The 20,893-nt window shown below is 37.7% G+C and overlaps 1 protein-coding gene across 3 annotated transcripts in view; it reads left to right on the forward strand.

Moving 5' to 3' along the window:
* Positions 1 to 525: 525 nt before the first annotated feature.
* Positions 526 to 20,893, forward strand: part of CAPS2 (calcyphosine 2) — a gene marked incomplete at both ends in the record, with an annotated part of 43,205 nt that continues 22,837 nt past the window's right edge. For 2 of the 3 annotated variants that reach the window (XM_080660705.1, XM_080660706.1), the window contains 8 exons: positions 526 to 606; positions 4,251 to 4,300; positions 6,059 to 6,104; positions 6,194 to 6,319; positions 7,553 to 7,729; positions 9,874 to 9,996; positions 15,147 to 15,214; positions 16,851 to 16,970. In XM_080660705.1, coding sequence (XP_080516831.1) covers positions 526 to 606; positions 4,251 to 4,300; positions 6,059 to 6,104; positions 6,194 to 6,319; positions 7,553 to 7,729; positions 9,874 to 9,996; positions 15,147 to 15,214; positions 16,851 to 16,970 — 791 coding nt within the window. The remainder of the gene's footprint in view (positions 607 to 4,250; positions 4,301 to 6,058; positions 6,105 to 6,193; positions 6,320 to 7,552; positions 7,730 to 9,873; positions 9,997 to 15,146; positions 15,215 to 16,850; positions 16,971 to 20,893) is intronic. The other variant, XM_080660707.1, reaches the window with a different exon arrangement.

The raw sequence follows: 20,893 nt of genomic DNA on the forward strand, positions 1-20,893 counted from the left end.
TTGTCTCTTCTGCCTCCTAGAGGCTGCATGTGACCTCGTCCTCCATTTTCAAAGCCAGCTGCAAGCACCTTGCTCTTCTATGACCTGTGCTTCCATCCTTACATCTTCTCTTTCTCACTCTGTCTCCCTTTTTATAAGGACCCCGTGATTATATTGGACCCACAAGTTAAGCTAGGATAATCTCCACATCTCAAAATCCTTAATCACATCTGAAAAGTCCTTTTTATCACATAAGGTAATATATTCACAGGGTCTGGTGATTAGGATGTGGACATCTTTCGGGGTGGGGGGCTATTATTCAGACTAGTATTGACCCCATAAATGTTGCCTCACATAATGGAATTGCTCCACAAATAGTTAATTTTGGTGAAAGAAGGAAAAGTGATTGACCACATGATTTTTTCCATATAATATTCTTATGTAATTTGTATGATTTATTTAAAATTTGAGAAAGAATTATACTTTTATATGACTATGTATTTTACGTTTTCCAAAGAGTATTGCACAATCAGTACATGAACTTGAATGGATTTGGAGGTTAAAGGAGTTGCTGCTTCTCCTAGGAGTCAAACTCAGTCATTCTCTGGAAGAAGTAAGCCACTACAAGTACGTGTGCTATATAATTTCCCTCTTGTAGAATGAGTTGTGAAATGAGTTTCTGACTCGTTTCTTAAGAAATTATGACTGCTCATACTCACAAATATTTAGGATCAATATTTACCTGATTTGAGGAATTGAACCACTAAACTTGAAGGTAATCATTACTTGAAAATTGGTCACTGTGTGAATTTACTTTTATTTTGAAATATTAAGCTTACTATTACTATTTTCTTATTGTTATTTAAAAAATTATCTGTGTATGTGTACCTAAAATATATAAAAGAAGAATAGGAGAAAGAAAAATAAGATATCTATGTATACATTTTGTTTTAGCTAGGGATGAAGAGAATCTGGGCTTCTGTTATTAGGAGTTTTATTCTTTTCAACTTTCATAATATCACTGTTGTGCATATCCTTAAGTAAGTACAAGTTTAAAGCTACATTGTTCCTGTATCCACTACCTAAATGGGTATACATAAAGTTTAGTTTAGAAACACATAAAAGTTATGTATATTTCCTTGCTGTTCTTATTCCAAATATTGAATGCCTACTGCTTGTCAGTGACCTTGATAAATGTTTTGATAGCTTACATCACTTAATTCTCACAATAAACCATTGAGGTAGGTTGTATTTTTACCTGCTTTTAAATATGGAAGAACTCATGAATGGACCTGGAGAACATTATGCTAGGTGAAATAAGCCAGTCAGAGGAAGACAAAGTACCATACAATTTCACTCATATGTGGGAGCTAATGAACAAAATGAACTGACAAGCATATAGAGAACAGGCTGACAGCTGTGAGGGGGCTGGGTTAGGTAGGGGGATAGATGGATTGAGCAAAAAAGAGAAAAAGAAAGAATTTATTGACATGGACAACAGTGTGGTGATTGCAGGTGGAGAGTGAAGAGGATATAGGGGGGATAAAAGGTGATGGAAAAAATAAGTAGCTATTTAAAGAAAATCCTATATAATAAAACCCTAATACGCAAATTGACCAAACGGCAGAACAATCAGTCGCTATGATGCACACTGACCACCAGGGGGCAGATGCTCAACACAAGAGCTGCCCCCTGGTGGTCAGTGTGCTCCTACAGGAGCGGTAGCAAGAGCCTCTCCCGCCTCTGCGGCAGCACTAAGGACCCCTTGGGGATGTCTGCCTGCAGGGAACGGGCCTAAGCTGGCAGGCCGACATCCCCCGAGGGGTCCTGGACTGCAAGAGGGCACAGGCCGGGCTGAGGTGCCCCCTCCCCAGTGCACAAATGTTGTGCATTGGGCCTCTAGTAAAACAATAAAAATGAAAGAAGTGAGGCTCACAGAAGCAAGTGACTTGTCAGGATTTTGAACTCCAGTTCTGACTTCAAGATCTGAGTTCTCTACTGTCTTCAGCCATCTCCCTTATAACAAGTTGGTGCTTTGGGATTCTAATGGTTCATAATATTGTGTTAAATCTGAAGTATTTGATAATTTTAATCAAATCAGCTCTTCTTATTAGTCAACATAGCAAGTACAGTATTATAGTCTTTCATATTATGATTAAGCATATCATATTATAAACTTTTTTCCAAATTGCTAAGAAAAACTCATGGTTTAAGCTCTAAAAAAAAAGAAAAGATTTCTAAACCCACATTCTTTCTCCTCAAATAATATCTTCCTTTAATTTTAATATCTTATCTCTCTATTAGAAAGGTCCAGCTCTGGTGTTGGATGTAGGGGACAAATTCATGTTTATCTTAGAACTCTAGATCCTTGAGAAAAGAAACAATAACCTCAGGTATCCAGGTTATTGTTTAGAGTTTATCAGCAAAGTATTACCATTGTATTTATCAGCTACCATTTCTGGAGTATTCTAAAGGTAGAATTAAAAGTGAGAAATAATAATTGCCTGGCCAGTGTGCCACAGTGATTGAGCCTCCAGGAGGTCACTGTTCGATTCCCGGTCAGGGCATATGTCCAGGTTGCAAGCTCAATTCCTGGTGTGAGGCATGCAGGAGGCAGCCGATCAATGATTCTCTCTCATTGAGTGACGATCAGGCAGGCAGGTGAGCAGTGAGGGGTGATCAGGCAGGCAAGCAGAGTGGTTAGGGACGATCAGGCAGGCAGGCAGGCAAGTGGTTAGGAGCCAGTGGTACTGGATAGCAAGAGGGCGCAGGCCAGGCTGAGGGACGCCCCCCCTCTGTGCATGAATTTCATGCACTGGGCCTCTAGTTTGTAAATAAATGAGCATGCTTGTGTTCCCATAAAACTTTCTTTACAAAAACAGAGCTGGGCCATAGTTTGCTGACTCTTGGCCCTGGGGTTTTATGAGCTATAATTTATCATTATTCTGGATTGGCTAGCACCAAATTGGCTAGCACAAAAGAAAGATAACTGCTATTTAAAAAATATTTATGCCTATGACTTCAGAAGACTCTAAGTCCATTAAAGCACTTTCTGAGAATAATAATTATGATGATCATGACTATGACAACCACGACTATATTCTATTTAGATCTTCTTACTACTGTTAGATGATGTCATGATGTCTCCCAAACATGATAAAGAAAATCTTTGATGTGTGATGAAAATGTGCTGCTATTTTAGCCTTATATATATATTTTAAATTGTATTACTATATTAAGGTTAATTAAATGGAATTAATTAATATATTATATATTTATTTTTGTTTCATTATTATATATTAAATATATACTTCTATTTAAATAATCTTGTGATTTTATGTTTCTACATTTTGACTATTTATTAGGATATTACTAAAAGAATATCATTTTTAAGCTGATACAGAGCTGGATTTGTTTTCTCTTACTCCGATGGTATATAATCTTATATATAATCTCTAAATTTGCTATCAGAATCACAAACATGACCAGTTAAGTAACATTTCAGAATAAGCTATAAGCACCAATGGGTGAATTATTTCCTGTTTTTATTAACTTTCACTTTCCTCAAGACTCATACATATTTCTTATCTCAGTGGCTAAGCTCACTGTACTTTCCTGGTCTTTGCACACTTTTTTTGGCAATATGATCGAACATTTACAAACATACACATGTATATATTTGTCACTTTTTTGCTTAAATTCTGCAGTATTTTCCCCATAACCTTTTGGACAAGGTCCAAGTTCCTTAACTTGTATTATAATATAACAACTCTGATCATTACCTTCTCACTCTATGGATTTCAGCCCTTTTCACTGCTAACTTGCCTGTGGGCGGGTTCAGCACAAGTTGCTCCTCTTGGCTGAAGCAGTTTTCTCCCTTCTCTCTCTATCTGGCTAGCTCTCCTACACATCCTTCAGAGATCCATTTAAACGTTACTTTTTTGATTTTGTAAAAACTTTGTCAAGTCCCTAGACTAGGTTGGATATACATGCTCTGTGTAGCTTCTCTGTCATAGCACTTATTTTTCACATTATTGTTTTTATGAGTGAATGTTCTCTGCAGCAGGCAGAGTGCCACATAAGTAGGAATTAAGTTGCTCATCAATCTATCTCTGTTCTCAAACACAGTTGGGAAGGGTTTAATAAATAATTTTTATATAAAGTTAGTGAGAAAAGTTATAATTAGCCTTATTGCATTAATCCATTACTTATCTTTTAATGTATAAATAAGGAGTATATGCACATTGATTCAATTATTTTTTTAATTAAAGCAAGGATGGACTTCCAAATCATGGGCCATATGGAATCCTTGCCCTCCTGTGTAAGTCACATTTTTTCACATTTGAACTATTTAATGGGCAAATATTTATAATATACTGACAAAAAAAAAAAGAAGGCAAAATTACATATACATGGCTGTGATTGTAAACCACAGAAAACTTTATATGAAGGTAGGTGGCCTAAAATTACTATGTCAAAATTAACTAAAATAGCTCTTTCATAGGATGGGGGGATTAAGGGTAATACTTCTCTTGTTTTTGCTTTATTTAATATTGTTCTTCCATATTCCTGGAAAGATTTAAATATTGTTTTATTTAGAAAATTTAGTTAAGTGCATTTATTAAAGAAATATATAAAATTTTGCATTTTATAACTAGGATAGTCCAAATGAATTTGATGGAAATTCTATCTGTACTTGTATCTTGAGGAACATGATTTTATTTTGAACTAGAATACATTGACTTGTTTTATACTGTATATTTTCCCCTTTTAAAATTTGAAAGTATATATATCCTTTCAAGTATTTTAGACTACAGGGCATTCTGGAAAATAGAAATTAAACTTAATAATTATGAGGCTGAGCCACATGAAATTGGCAAATATCAGACATTTCTTGTGGTTCTACATAATAGTACCTGTATACTCATCTAGACAAGGAATGGAGCTGGGTGCAAACACTAGATACAAGATGTTGAGTATGTAACAGCAGTCAATTGTGTGCTGGTAAATGTTTTTAACAACTGGTTTTCTGAAACTGTACTATAAGTTTAATATAAATTTTAATTGTTAACTATAAAGAATCTTGAGTATATTTTAAGTTGATTATACATTTTACTGACATAAAGGATTTGTAGCAAGGAATTGACAAATACTAATAAAACTTATAAGCCCTTTATTGTAAATTCTATATAGCCAATTGATTATCACAGACATATATCTTTTTGTTTTGTTTTGTTTTTAAATTTTCAGCCGAGGATATTTTTTCCATTGAGGTTTAGAGGGGAGGGGAGGAAGGAGATGGGGGAGAGAGAAAAACATATCCAGGAGAGAGACACATCCATTGGTTGCCTCCCTAACCTACCCCGACTAGGGCCTTGGGATGGAGCCTGCAATGGAGGCATGCACCCTTGACTCGGAATTGAACCCACAACCCTTTGATCTTTGGGCCAATTCTCCAACCACTGAGCCACTCCAGCCAGGGCAAGATATCTTTGTTTTTTGCTGAATTCTTATATCTGTACCCAACCTATGGTTGGAATTGATGAACTGTACAGTTCCAGCATGAGTGTTGGTTGATATTTTTATTTATTGTAGGGTGACGTGAGTGATTTCTCTATTGAATCAGGTGATACTTTTGAATACTGAAACAATATTTCTGTTTTTTGTTATTCACAGTGTGACAGAGAAGACATGATACACTTTTAAGTGTTTTCTGCATTATTTAATATTTTCTCCACCACTTCTTAAAGTATCAGAAATCAACGAAGTAATAAATCAAGTCCTGATTCATATTATTTTGCCAATTTCTGTGTAAATAATACCATTGTGCTTGATTTCAAGCTACCTATAGAATAATATCATTGAACACAGAGTTGGAAAGGAATGTCTACCATTATATTACTACACAGACAAAAATAACTTCTGGCATGCAAATAATAGTGAAGGATAGTGAAATCATTAGAAAGTAAACCATTGGCATCCGTGTACCATTTTATGTAAGATGCAGCATATATGATTTGCAACTATTAAAGTCTCTTTTTTAAAAGTTATGGGCTACATAGATTTTTTTTTCTTTCAGGGTCCCACCCCTTGATTTGGGAAGCCTTGTAGACTCTGATGATGAGGTAATTTTTACTTAGTATTTAATATATCAAACATTTGAACACAATATAATATGTAGCAGATAATAAGTATCATTAAATTTTATTTTTAGGATGATTTTTCATATATTCCACTTAGAACAGCGCATATTCATTTTGACCCACCAAATACATCTTCTGCTCTTGATTGGGTCACACCATGTCAAATACCATATACTCAGCAACATCTAAATGAACTGGTTAGTATTTAGTTCTTATAACCAACATTCTGAATTATAGTGTGCATTTTAGCACTGTATTTAATCCAGAAATTTTATTATGTTTAATCTATGTTTTGTTCAGTTTAAGGATTTAACATATTAATGTCCCAAACAATAATGTTGGTGAAGTAATATTACTGTGCTTCATGTTTTTTTCTCACAGAAGAATGTTTTATTAAAGTGCCTTATAAAATTGGATTATTAAAGCATAGGATTATCCTAATAGGAAATCAGGCATTTAAAATTATGGCAGAATATTAGGTCAGATCTTGCTCATTTAAAAACATAAGATGTGTTTCTTGGAAATTGACTCATTCTTTAGGCTACTAGTATATTGTGGAATAAATAATTCCAAGGTATCTCCTTGGGACATATCTGTACTTCACACAGTATTCTGTGTTATGAACACAAATTCTGACCAGTATTCTATGAGTAGAGGGCATGCCTTGCTCAGTCTTTGTTAGTCTTTCTCATGTAACTGGCTCTATTCATGTTCTCATCAGTCTTATTCTGGGTAAATTGCACCAATAGTACCCTAGTCTGTATCATGTTATAGTTTTGCCTGAAGCGTTGCCTCATCCTTCTCCTCTGGGTTAGACTTGGATATTATCAATAATTTTCAAGGGTTGTGCTGGCTTTTACAGTGATTGTCCCTCTCTGGGCCATTAAGTATGCCCTAGTGTTTGCCTAACATTTGTTTTAGGTTTCTCTTATCCTCTGCCTCTGTTATGTCTCACTCCCATGGAAGTGTGGCAGGGGGCCAAATAATACCAGAAGATAAACATCTTAATACTCTGAAAATGGGAACCATCTCAGTATTAGTGATTTGTAATTCCTATGGCCCTTCTGGAAGAAATGGTCGACAGCGGAGTTTTTCTGGGACAGGAAGAAAAGGCCTAAAAAGAATGAAAAGTTGTTCATTGTCCTCTCAGATTATCTTAGTACCAGGGCTGATCATCACTGGGAAACAAGGTATGGGCTCACTGGTATTAAAGGCCAGTGCCCGTTCTCAGCAGTTCTGTCCGCTCTGGTTGCTGTGATGCTGCGCAGCTAATGGTTTTAACTATCGCCTCTTTTAGGGTGTGGATATAATTGTCGTTTTTTAGGCATAAATGCTAAAGCCAGTGATAAACCTGTTAATATTAGCAAGGCAATTAATAATGATTTTGATTTTTTTCCTGGGGGATAGCATACTTTTTCTATTTGTCTTAGGAGCAGGACATTATACCTGAAGATTTGCCAGCACCAACAGGCAAATATAAACTAAAATATCAGCAATACAAAACTGAAATGGAAGAGGGATATAAACAGTATAGTCAGAGAAATGCAGAAAAGACAAAATCAAATATCAGACATCAACTGTCTCCAAGAAACAAGATAGATGACAAGGTAATGTATGAGGCTTTATAAAATTCTAATGAAATTCTGAAAAAGAGTACACATATTATAGAAACATCTTCTTGTCTGATATGTCTTGCTGTTAAAGTGTTTCCCTGGGACCAGTTTAAGTATTTTACTCAGATTAACTAGTTTATTCTTTACAATTTTCCTAAAGGGTTATTGCTACCCTTTTCAGATGTGAAAATTCTAGCCATATGACATGACCTCATCATCTTTTGTCTGTTGGAAATTTTTCACTTGCTTTGGATTGGAAATAAGACAGGATAGCTGTTTTTGATAGAGCTGTCTTGAATTCTGTCTTCCAGTCTAAATATAAAAGTTGAAAAGTGGTTTCAGATTTTATAATGACTCTTTTTTTCTAAAACTACCATTACTCCATGATTGTCTTCTGTCTCATTTTGGGAGATGTGTTTTAACAACATGAATTCCTAAAATTGTTATGCTTTTATTTAAAATTAGTTAGGTGTAAATTCTGTAAGAATAAAACTTAATGAATTTAATGGCTTTCCAGAAGCATACAGGAGAGGTCAATCTTGAATTTTGCAATGAAAGGTTTGGAAATAGTTTATGATGCAACTGGACATAAAGAAGAGAACAGTTGTATACAATTCTTAATTCAGTTAACTTTTTATAAAAATAATGTATTTTCAGGGAAGTTTGATGGTTATATTTGGTTAGCATTTTTCTATAGGTAAAAAAGATTAATTTATAAGCATGTGTGGCATATCAGCTAGTTTTTCTAATCCATGTAGGAATTATCTAGAACTAACTAAAGCACATGCTGTTTAGCTGAAAGCATAACAGCAAAAGTTATGGGGTTGTTAGGTGTCCTTTGTCTTAAAAGAAAATTCCCAGATCCAAACAATGTACACAAGTATAATAATCTAGTGTCAATAATAGGCAGGATAATTTCACAATTTTTTCACATCTGATGAGAAGCCAGATTCTGGAGAGATTTTAAAGATTGTGCTGAGAAAACTTGCTAATAGATTTCTTGTAGGATTGAGAGAAAGGAAAGATGAAGATTGGTGCTAAGGCTTTTGTTTTGAACGATTGAAAGGGTGAGGAAGACCACAAGGAAATCTGGTTTGAAGAGGTTAAATTTGAGATACCAAGTGGAAATTCTACGGTTTCCCCTGTGTAAAGGTTAAAAACGAGCTGAAACAAAACAAAATGCTTTTCAATTTTTTTTAACTTAAACATAATGTAGAATTTTATGTCAGAAAGAAAATCAGACAAAGATATTAGCAGTAAATACATAAAGGCATAAAATATCCTTATACATTGATTCCTGATAGTTAACACTTGAACAAGATTCATCATTCATTCTTTGAATAAATATTCATCAAGCGCATACTCTGTGTGTTCCTCTTCTGGCATCAGGGGAACTGCAACGAAAAGGACAGGCAAGGTTCCTGCCCTCATGGAACGTATAGCAGCAGAGGCAGGCAACGAATCACAAATAGATGTATAGTAAGATTTCCTGTAGCAATCAAGGCCATGACGACAGAGTAGGGTATGAAGATGGACCTTTCAAGAAAGATCTTGAAATCTATTAAGTTTTTCCAGTTGCAATTCTACTGGAACACTTTTGTTGTTGTTAAGGGAATATAGCACATCTTATATGCGGAGAAATAGTTAGTGTTTATCTTTTTAGGACCCCAAAGGATTTTTACCTCAAAGGACACACCCCTTCTTTTAGTACTTTACCTCCAAATTTAATTTTTATAAGGAGTGGGCATGCTTACATTTATTAACTTTACCTAGACTTAAATGGACAATAATAGTTATAATAGTTGCTACCTTTTATATAATGCTTGCTGTATGTCAGGTACTTTTTTTTAAAAGTGTGGGACATGTGTCATCTCATTTAATCTTTTCCTGTGTGTGTTTGTGAAGTAGTTACTATTGTTAATTCCCATTTTCATGAGCAAACCAAGGCACAGAGAGTTCATCTAGTTAGAAAGTGGAAGAGCTGGATTCGAACAGGCAATGTGATCTTTAGAGCCTATACTGTTAACCCCTCCACAAATCATCACTGACATGTTCAGTGGTTCTTTAACCCTTTCTTCTTTTAAAAACAAATATTCAAAGTATGTGTATGAGAGTTCATTTATTGCTTTCATGTATAGTATTCCCAAGGGGAAGAAGCCATCATGGATGACCTTACAACTCTGGATAGGAAAGCCCTCTTACAGCAGCGTTATGCGGACAACCCTTACCATGCACAGCAGAATACAAGAAAATCTAACGCTGTAAGTTACCAATCTGTTTACTTATTATTTGATAAGCCAGTGAGATAATTTGCCCTGCAAGATTTTACAGACTTATCATTGAATAAATAATTTCAACAATTAAATTTGGACTGAGATAAACATTCATTAATGTGCATATTGAGTCCTCATTTTAATAAATGATTGACATTTGGTCTATTCACTGTGGAGAAATTGTCTTGAATCTTTGAGAGTTTGTAAAAATTTTGTTTATAAAGTTCCTAATGTTAATTGGCTACTCTTTGTCAGGGGGCTTATTTGGCATCGACTCTCCCCGACAGTAGTTTGGTTATGTTTTTCAAAGTCAGAAGCTAAGAAAACTAGAGAAATTTAGAGCTGTTAAAGAAAAGGATAGACATTAAATAAAAGGGAAGTAAAACTTTAGACTCTCAATATTAACTATATTATAACTTTTACAAAATCATTTAATATTGTTTGATGGGAATTGTTTAGACCAGTTCTGGTACAAATAGATAATTATACCATTTCTTTTTTATTAACATTAAAATAAATTTTTTTCAATAGAAGTATTTTACTTAATGTTGTTTATTTTTTAAAATTAAATTAATTGGGGTGACATAAGCTAATAAAATTATATAGGTTTCAAGTATGCAATTCTATGATATACCATCTGGACATTGCATTGCGCCCACCACCCATCAGACCAAGCTGCTTGAAGTTGGAATCCAATGGCCACCCCAGACACTCCTGGGTGGTGAAAATCTTAGGGATACTTGTAATGGATTGATAGAAATCCAGTGAGTATTGGCTCAAAAGTTGGGAAAATTCATATTTAGATTAAATAATAATAAAGCAATATGGATCTAGCTGGTGACATTTTCATTATCATTGAAGGGAAAATTAATGTATTTCTATTTTGGCCAAACTCATCCAGAATCACTGTCTTCTGACAGCAGTGTGTAATCAGTCTCCACCAGGAGGACTGGTTTTCTGTGGATGTCCCACGTTGCTAACTTATTGTAGTTCTTTTACTAAAACCACATAACTTTATTTTCTATGCCTATTATTATTTAGATATTGATGTTTAATAGAATATGAAGTATTTAGCAGGATCATCCTATCTAATAAAAGAGTAGTATGCAAATTAACCATCACTCGTGACAAAATGGCGGCACCCATAGCCACAAGATGGCGGTGCCCAATCTTCTTAGCCCCTCCAGAGTCCCCCAGTCCGCACAGCAGCGGCAGCCCGAGGTGTCCGGCTGGGAGGCGCCAGCACCCGGCGCGATCCCCGGCCACAGCCTGGGCTGGAGTCTCAGGCTGGCAGGGCCTCGCACCCAAGCCGCGTGATTCTCCAGGCCGCGGCGGCAGCCTGGGCTGGGTCTCAGCCTGGCCAGGGAGCACATCCCCCATGGCGCCATCCCTGGCCAGGGGCGGCAGACTGGGCTAGGGTCTCAGCCTGGCCAGGGATTGGGCTGCGGGATGCGCCCCGGCCAGACTGAGATGGCAGCCTGGGCTGGGGTCTCAGCCTGGCTGGGGTGCGCACCCCCCATGGCACCATCCCTGGCCTGGGGTGGCAGCCTGGGTGGGGTCTCAGCCTGGGCGGGGCGCGCATCCCCCATGGCACCATCCCTGGCCAGGCGTGGCAGACTGGGCTGGGGTCTCAGCCTGGCCGGGGAGCGCACCCCCTGTGGTGCCATTCTCGACCAGGCTCATATGGCAGCCTGGGCTGGGGTCTCAGCCTGCCTGGGCTGAGGCGGCAGCCTGGGCTGGAGTCTCATCCTGGCAGGGGCGCCATCCCCTCCCAGCAGTGGCAGCCTGGGGTCTCAGCCACTGAGTCACACCAGCCAGGCAGATATGGAGGAATCTTAAATGTTTCTTTTTTTTAAATATATATTTTATTGATTTTTTACAGAGAGGAAGGGAAAGGGATAGACAGCTAGAAACATCTATGAGAGAGAAACATCGATCAGCTGCCTCCTGCACACTCCCCACTGGGTATTTGCCCCCAACCAAGGTACATGCCCTTGACCAGAATCGAACCTGGGACCCTTGAGTCTGCAGGCTGATGCTCCATCCACTGAGCCAAACCAGTTAGGGCTGTCCAATATGTTAAAGAAAAAAACCCTATCTAATAAAGAGGGAATTTGCAGGGGAGGGCATTTGGGGGTGATCGGGTTGTCAGGGGAGGGCAGTTGGGGACGATCAGGCTGGCAGAGGAGCAGTTAGGCGTCGATCAGGCTGGCAGGGGAGTGGTTAGGGGGTGATCAGGCTGGCAGGCAGAAGTGGTTAGGGGCAATCAGGCAGGCAGGCGAGCAGTTGGGAGCCAGCAGTCCTAGATTGTGAAAGGGATGTCTGACTGCCTGGATTGGGCCTAAACAGGCAGTCGGACATCCCCCAAGGGGTCCCAGATTGGAGAGGGTGCAGGTTGGGCTGAGGGACACCCCCCCCCAGTACACGAATTTCATGCACCAGGCCTCTAGTTCTAAAGATAAAGAAGCTACTTTATAAGGCAACATAGTGTCTCAAATAAGGGTTCTTTGATACATGTCTAAAGTTACACTTGAAATGCATGTCACCAATGCTTAAGGTCAGTTGGGTGTTGTTCTTGCTGTAATCCAAAGCCACCGGTGTTAGTGGAATTCTTTTCCTTACAATTACTTTATTAGTGGCAATTCATCTAAATTCACTATCAAGTACGTTTCACTTGGTTGTGGTAGCCCTCATTTATCTGTGCTTTTCAAGGAAATGTTTATGTAAGTAAACTTTGAACACATCAAAATTAGTATTTATTTATTTTTAAAATGTAGGAGCAACTTGTTAATTTAATATTTAGCCACCTAACTGGACGACAAAAGCAGTGAGGTTTCTGTTTCATATCTTCTAGTTTGCTTGTCGTTTTTCAGTGTTTTCAGATTCTTTGCACCAGTGTGACTTCTGCATCTAATCTGCTTTATGCTTACACAGACCTCTAAATCAATGTGCCTCGGGGTGGTTCTGACCTTTCCTAAAGTATAAGCCGGCATAAATGTCAACAGTTACGGTGGGCTTTCTGCATGGGCTCTGTATTTATTAACCTCCGCTCTTTTGTTCGCTTGTTATTGCTGTAATTAGCTAGTTTATTGATATTGATAGTAGGAAGAGAGCAAAGGGGAGGACAGACAGTAAAAGCGTGGTCATCTGGGCAGCTTTACCAGGAAGCTGCAACATCACACTCCCCGTGGGAACCACTGGTCCATTCCCTGAAGATCACTGGGGGAAGGAATCAGATGAAAGTGTGGATGGATGCATGCACAGTGAAGTCGGGGTGACGTAGGAAAGGTGCTTGTCTGTCAGTCTAGCCTGGGGAACAATGGATTGGCTAGGGGTAGGATCCCATCAGAAGCATGCAAAATCTTGGAAAGTTAAAATCTCCAGACAAAATCTCTTGTTCATGCTGGCTCCCTCTTGCTCCGTGACCAGCACTGTTCTCTCTCCATAGCCACGTGGCCTTAAGCAGTGCATGGTCATGGCTGTGCGAGCCTCACATGCAATGGACTGCAGCTGAGAACACAAGCTAAACTAGCCAGAGGCTAGACTGGACTGGACTTTAATATGGAGCAGAAATTCTGGGCAGTGGCCTTTATTCTGGCCCCGCTGAAGACACAGTTGGATTCTTTCAATGGTGGGATGGACAGAGATGGGACCTTGGAGGGGAACACCCTTAATTTTACATAATCAATAAGGCATTTTACTAACCCCCATTATCCCATGGGGTCTCAGGAAATTATTTTCCTCATGCACCCCAAGAACTTCACTTCTACCAATAACACTTCGGGGTTTTACATCTCTGTTCTGGCTGAGCTTTTTTTCTATATAATTTCACATTTTAGACAGTATCCACTTTCTGAATCACCCTTGCATATAAAATGCTTTACCTGCAAGTTACACAATTCTTCTAACTTCTTAAAATTCATTATAAAGTGTCATAAGCTTAAGACCACAAGATGCAGTTATTTATTAAACTAGAGGCCCAGTGCACAAAATTCGTGCATGGGGGGTGGGTCTCTCAGCCCAGCCTGCACCCTCTCCAATCCGGGACCTCTTGGGAGATGTCCAACTGCCGGTTTAGGCCCGATCCTTGTGGGATCGGGCCTAAACTGGCAGTTGACATCCCTCTCTCAATCTGGGACTGCTAGCTCCTAACCATTCACCTGCCTGCTGGCCTGATGCTCCTAACTGCTCCCCTGATGACCTGATTGCCCCTAACCGCCTCTTCCTGCTGGTCTGATCGCCCCCTAACTGCTCCCCTGCTGGCCAGATCACCCCTAACTGCCCTCCCCTGCTGGCCTGATCGCCCCTAACTGCCTCTGCCTGGGCCCCCGCCACCGTGGCTTTGCCCAGAAGATATCCAGTCTAATTAGCATATTACTCTTTTATTAGTATAGATGATATGAACTCCAATGAGGCATATTTGGATGTGTAAAGCATACATCTTAAATTTCTACCAAACAAACATTTAAATTCAATTGCAGACTAAAAATTAAATGATTATGCTCAATGTTTCCAGGTTTCTTAGGAGTTTGTACTTTTTGTTTTTGTAATATACTTTTAGTTATTCTAATTTAAATTTTGTGTCAGTTTCAAATAGCATTCTCTCTCTAAAGTTACAAAGCTTCTAAAGCAACATTACATACTTGATTTCATTTGTTGGAATGTTTATTGGAATGATCCATGGGGATGGATGACAATAATTTATATTCTGAAAAAAGAACAAGTTTTATTTGACTTCTTAATTTTTTCAACTTTTTGACTTATCCTTCAAAAGAAATATTTTAGTTATTATAGTTACCTGACAATCTTATTGGACTTGAGTGATTACAAATTAGTTTATGAAACCTAAAATGCAGTAAAAATACTTTTGGAAAAGCAAAAAATAGTATGAAGATAGTTTAATCAAAACATTAATTGAGAAAAGTTGATCAAGGATTATTAATGGATTATATGTGTCAAAATATTATTATTTTAATGATGGGAGTCTTTTGTTATTTTAGATTTTTGATATAGCATTAATGATTCCAATTCAATTTCAGCTTCAGGTACTGAGAATGGTTTATATTTTATGACTCATATTAATTGTAGTATTATTCTGCTTTATGGACAGTGTGACTTTCTTTATTTTCTTTTCTCAGGAAATTGTGGCCACTGAGAAGAAGAAACAGAGTGTTGCAGAGCAAGTGATGTTAGACCACCTATGCAGGTGAGAGTTAGTCACCGGTGACAGAAATCCATTCAGAAAGTTTTCATAGCAGCACAACTTACAATAGCTAAGACCTGGGAACAGCCCAAGTGCTCATCAGTAGATGAGTGGATAAAAAGGCTGTGGTACATTTACACCATGGAATACTATGCAGCTGTATAAAAGAAGGATCTTTTACCCTTTGCAACAGCATGGAGGGACCTGGAGAGTATAATGCTAAGCAAAATAAGCCAGTCAGAGAAAGATAAGCATCCCATGATCTCAATCATATATGGAATCTAAAGAACAAAATAAACTCATGAACAGAATAGATCCAGAGACATAGAAGCATGGAACAGTCTGATGAATCACAGAGGAAAGGTGGGGGTGGTGGGAAGAGATTAACCCCAAAGAACTTATATGCATATATGCATAACCCATGAACACTAGAGTGGGAGCATGGGGCAGCTAGAAGGAGCCAATGGTGGGCGGGAGAGAAGGACATCTAAAATACTTTCAATAATAAAAATAAATTAAAAAATACATTTCTTTTTTATGCCTGATGACCCATATCCTTGGCCAATCAATAAGTTGCTAACTCAGACATTCCCAAACTTTCTCTGTTCAGTACCCTCATAGTGTTTTCGTACTTTTTTTCAAGCACTCCTAGGCTAATAGAAATACCCATTATTTCTATTTATTGAATATTTTTTGTCTAAACAACTGAATGAGTATGCACTTCCTAACTATTTAATGGCTTTGAAAAACAACACATGAATTACAAGGAGACATATTTTTCTCATTCTTAAGTAGCCATGATTACTTGCTAATGGGATGTATGTACCTTTTGGGGGCATTGCACAGTCTCTCGAATCTTGGACCTGTTTATGATGCTGCCACAGTCACTTTCTATTTCAGGTGGCACTTGCTGTTTGCTACAGCACTGTAGGAAGCCCTGCTTTGCAAAGATGAGACTTCACTGAAGGAGTGTGTCTTATTGAAACTGTGAATTACGTTGAGCTAGTAGTTCATGTGGTGTCCAATAAATACAAAATACTGTGTTTCCCTCAAAAACTAAAAATATCCTGCAGTGTCCCTGGGCGTTCTCAGAGCACCTCAGAGTGACTTGGTGTAGAGTTTGGGAACAGTGGGACTAACTATAGAATTGTAAAATGTAATCTAAGTTTCATAACCCTTTGAAAACTATATAAAGATTTAGCACCTGCTGTGCTCAGTTGCATAAGAATGTGTAACTATTGCACGATTTCAAAAGAAACAGGAATAGTCTAGGTCTAGGACATCTTCCAGAAGAGATAAGACAAGTTTAGCTTTAGAAAAAGTCTTTGATTAGGTGGTGGAGAGAAAGAATAATATTCCACATGCATGTTTTTCAGTAAATTGTTTGAAATAAATAATTATACTTAACAGTCTTCAATGTATCTCCTTCCATTATCTCATGAACTCACTTTAGCAATGTTTCCACCCCCACCATGCCACCACAGGGTGATTATCCATTTAATATCTGACAAACATATAATTCTGATAGCAGTATAAATTTGCATTCATATATGGGCTTTTTCAGCTGCCTATAAATACATGAATGCTGGCAGGATGGATTCTCCCACTTCATTGTCGGACTTTGTGTTTTGTGGCTTAGGGCTGTAATCAGTGATCCAGAGCAAAATTTAACCACTGAGAAACAAGAAGGTGCTTGTGTCCTTCCAGATTCAAACATAACACCTCTTCGATTTAGGAAAAGAACACTACATGAAACCAAGTAAGAAGAGCTTACTAATATAAATTGAGCATGTGGTATTTATACATGTATTTTTTTAAAATGTGATTTTGTGTCCAACTGAAAAAGTTATTTGCTTTTTGCAATTTAAGAGGAAGTGGATTTTTGGAGTTTAGATTCTAGCCCTTCCACTTTAAGATACTGGGATAAAGTTTGCTCTTTAGGTTTTCTATCTGTAATTCAGGAATAACAGGCACAACCTTAAGAGAGAATAGATATGTCCTTCTGTATAGAATATATGATATAGTAACTGAGACATTGGTATGTACGCAATATATATTGGCTGAATCTCATTGGTATGTATTACATTCAAAGTTAGTGTTGTTTAAAAGTTATTATTTTGCATTTACTTTGTAGCTTATAACAGCTTTAGACTGGAATGGGCTTTCACAGACCTCTGGTGTATTTCACTTAAATTTCTCAACAACTTCATTGACTGCTGACATCTAGCCTCAGCTTTAAAAGACATAGAAAATCTACCAGTTCCACAGCAATTCTTTTATGTTTTCCAACTGTAATTGTCAGGCAGTTACTTATAACTTTTACCTTTTTGTCTTATTCTTATTTCCTGGAAGCTTTAATTGTCATGACTTCAAACATTTGAATGTATCATGCATTAATTTCCTACTGCTGCTGTAACAAATGACCACAAACAGTATTGTAAAGCAACACAAATTTATCCTCTTTCACTTCTAGAGGTCAGACCCGTGGGAGGTGCCTTGACAGGTGCATTCCTTCTGGAGGGTCAGGGAAGAGCCTGTTTTCTTTTCTTTTTCAGCTTCATTGCTTGGCTCGTGGCTCATGGCCTTCTCCCCTGTTCAAAGCCAGCAATGGCTGGGCGAGCCTTCTCGTGTTATCTCACTCTGACACTCTTCTGTCTCACATGTTCCTCTGCTTCCCTCCTGTAGAGACCCGTGTGATGGCACTGAGCCACGTGGATAATCCCAGGCAATCTCCTCATCCCCAGATCTTTAATCTGCCATCTTATGTAAATTAACATATTTACATGTTCTGAGGATTCATTAGGACATGGACATCTTCAGAGGACCATCATTCAGCTATCACATATCTAAATCTCTTCCTTTCAATGTTTTATTAAAATAAAATACACTCTCACAAAGTATACACATTTTGGGTGTACGGCAAATGAATTTTCACAGCCTGAACAAGTTTCTAGACCAAGAAACAGAACAGTACCTGTTCCCCAACATCCCTCCCTTGGTGCTGTGTCCCAGTTACTGTCCACACCCTCTGCCACAGCAGGTTGACTTCTCTGTCCTACTATCAGAGGTTATGCACTTCAATGAAATCACAAAATGTAGACGTTGTATCTGGCTTATTTTGCTCAACATTACGTTTGTACATTTTATCCATGTTATTATTAAGAGGTGTCCTTTATTTTCATTGCTGTACAGTATTTCATTGTATAAATGTACCACAATTTACTTATATATACATGCTTATGGACATTTGACACTTTATGAATAGTGTTGCCATGAACTTTTTGCATGCCTTTTTGTGAATGTATGTACTCATTTCTGCTCAGTACCTACTTAGAAGTGGAATCACTGGACATTTAGTATGCATGTGTTCAACTTTAAAAAATATTAGCAGCCTGGCTGGGGTGACTCAGTGGTTGAGCGTCAACCCATGAACCAGGATGTCACTGTTTCATTTCTGGTCAGGGCACATGCCTCGGTTGAGGGCTTGATCCCAAGTAGGGGGTTTGCAGGAGGCAGCCAATGGATGATTCTCTCTCATCATTGATGTTTTTATCTCTCTCTCCCTCTACCTTTCTCTCTCTGATATCTATATATAACATATTTTAAAAAGTATTGCCAAATAGTTTTCCAAAGTGATTGCAATTAACACTGTTACCAGTAACAGTAAGAAGGTTCTAATTGCACCATATATTTGCTCCTGCTTGGTATTATCTATATTTTTTTATTTTAGTTCTTATGGGGATGTATTGGTAATTTTAATTTACATTTCATTAGAGAATAATGAAGTTTAGTACTTTTACATATGTATATTGGTCATTAAATATATTCTTATATGAAACTTCCCTTCAAATCTATTGGGTTATCTTTTTCATATTGGCTGTGGAACTTATTTATATATTCTAGTTACAAATCCCTTTTCAGTTATATTTGCTGAACATATATTTTCCTACTCTGTGGTTGCCTTTGCATTCTCTTGATCAGAGTTCTTAATTTCAGTGTAGACCAGTTTGCCATTCATTCCATTTTTTAAAATATATTTTTTATTGATCTGAGAGAGATAAAGGAATGGAGAGGGAGAGCAGGAGAGAGAATAATCCAGGTAAGAGAGAAACATTGATTGGTTTCCTCCTGCATGCCCCTTACTGGGGATTGAGCCTGCAACCTGGGCATGTGTCCTAACTGAGAATCAACCGGTGACCTCTTGGCTCATGGAACAATACTCAACCAAATGAGCCACACCATCGGGGCTTCTCTATCTTCTTTAAGACATTTCTGTCAACACTAAACTCATTATCTCTCTGACTTTCAATGCCATTTATCAAGTTGTTATAAATTCATGGTAGGCTTCTAGGCTTTTTCTTTGGTCTCATCTACCTGTAATATATTTTTGCACCAATATAATTCTGCCTTTTTTATTGTTGTTGTTGTTAATTCTCACCCAGGACATTTTCTTCCATTGACTTTTAGAGAGAGTGGGAGAGTGAACAGGGAGGGGGAGAGGGAGAGAGAGAAACATCGATGTGAGCGAGACACATCTATTGGTTCCCTTCTGCATGCACCCAGACCAGGGCTGGGGATCAAAGCTGCAGCACAGGTATGTGCCCTTGACCAGGAAGCAAACCCATGACCTTTGGTGTGGGGCCCCAAGCTGTTTCCATTGAGCCACACTGACTAGGGCTATAATTCCATCTTAATTAGTATTGCTTTATATTAAATACCTGCAGCTTGTTTATCTCCAATATTGTCTTAGCATACTGGGCCCTTTTCTCTTTAATAGAAATTTTTATTTATTTAGTTTAGTTCTATGAAAAATCCTATGGGGATATTGATTAGAATTATTGAATTTATGGATTTCACCCCCTCCCTTTTTTATTATTCCCAGTAGAAGAGGAGAAAATTCTGCTTTATAGAATTAGAAGCAGAAAATTGGCATGTCTTCTCGTTTTTTCCTTGGGAATCAGCTGCCTGCAGAAGTACACATTCTGTCCTGTGCATTATGTTTTACAAGTACCTCCCCAATGGGATTGAGTGAATTAGTCTGTTAAATTCTAGCATCAAAGCTGCATTCCTAAACTCAATCAATAATAAAATTCATATTTTGATATTGATCTGCTTAATTCTTATTTCTGTATTGGTTAAGAACTTGGGTAGTTTATTGGTACTGCTTATCAGATACCTAAAAGCCCAACATGGAACTTTCCATTAATAATATAGATACCTGTTTACTTCTTTTATGTTTTCAAGGAAACACTAGACTCCTTGAAGCTATTACTTCAACTTATCATGGTTATACTGAGTTCTGTTCACCTTTCAGAAGCAATATAATATAATGGTTATGAGCAAGAGTTTTTTGCAGGTTTGCCATGTACTAACTGTATGTCTGTGTAAAATTTATTTTTGAAATGGGCATAATAATACTTACTTCACTGAGTTATTGCAAGCATTAAATAAGCCAATAAATGATAGCTATTATTAATGCTGTTATTTTCTCAGCATTTAGATTTGTTTGTGGCACATAATGGGCATTCAATAAGCACATTAATACTAATGGATTAAATTGAATTGAGATGATCAAGCTTTTATGGTTCTACCCTGTGTTCACAAACTCAGTTGTTTGCTATATCTTGTTGGCTGTATCTTGTTTACCTTTCATAGAGACCTAGATTTTATAGCGGTAAAACA

Source organism: Plecotus auritus (assembly GCF_963455305.1).
Source record: "Plecotus auritus genome assembly, chromosome: 3".
NCBI classification, from domain to species: domain Eukaryota; kingdom Metazoa; phylum Chordata; class Mammalia; order Chiroptera; family Vespertilionidae; genus Plecotus; species Plecotus auritus.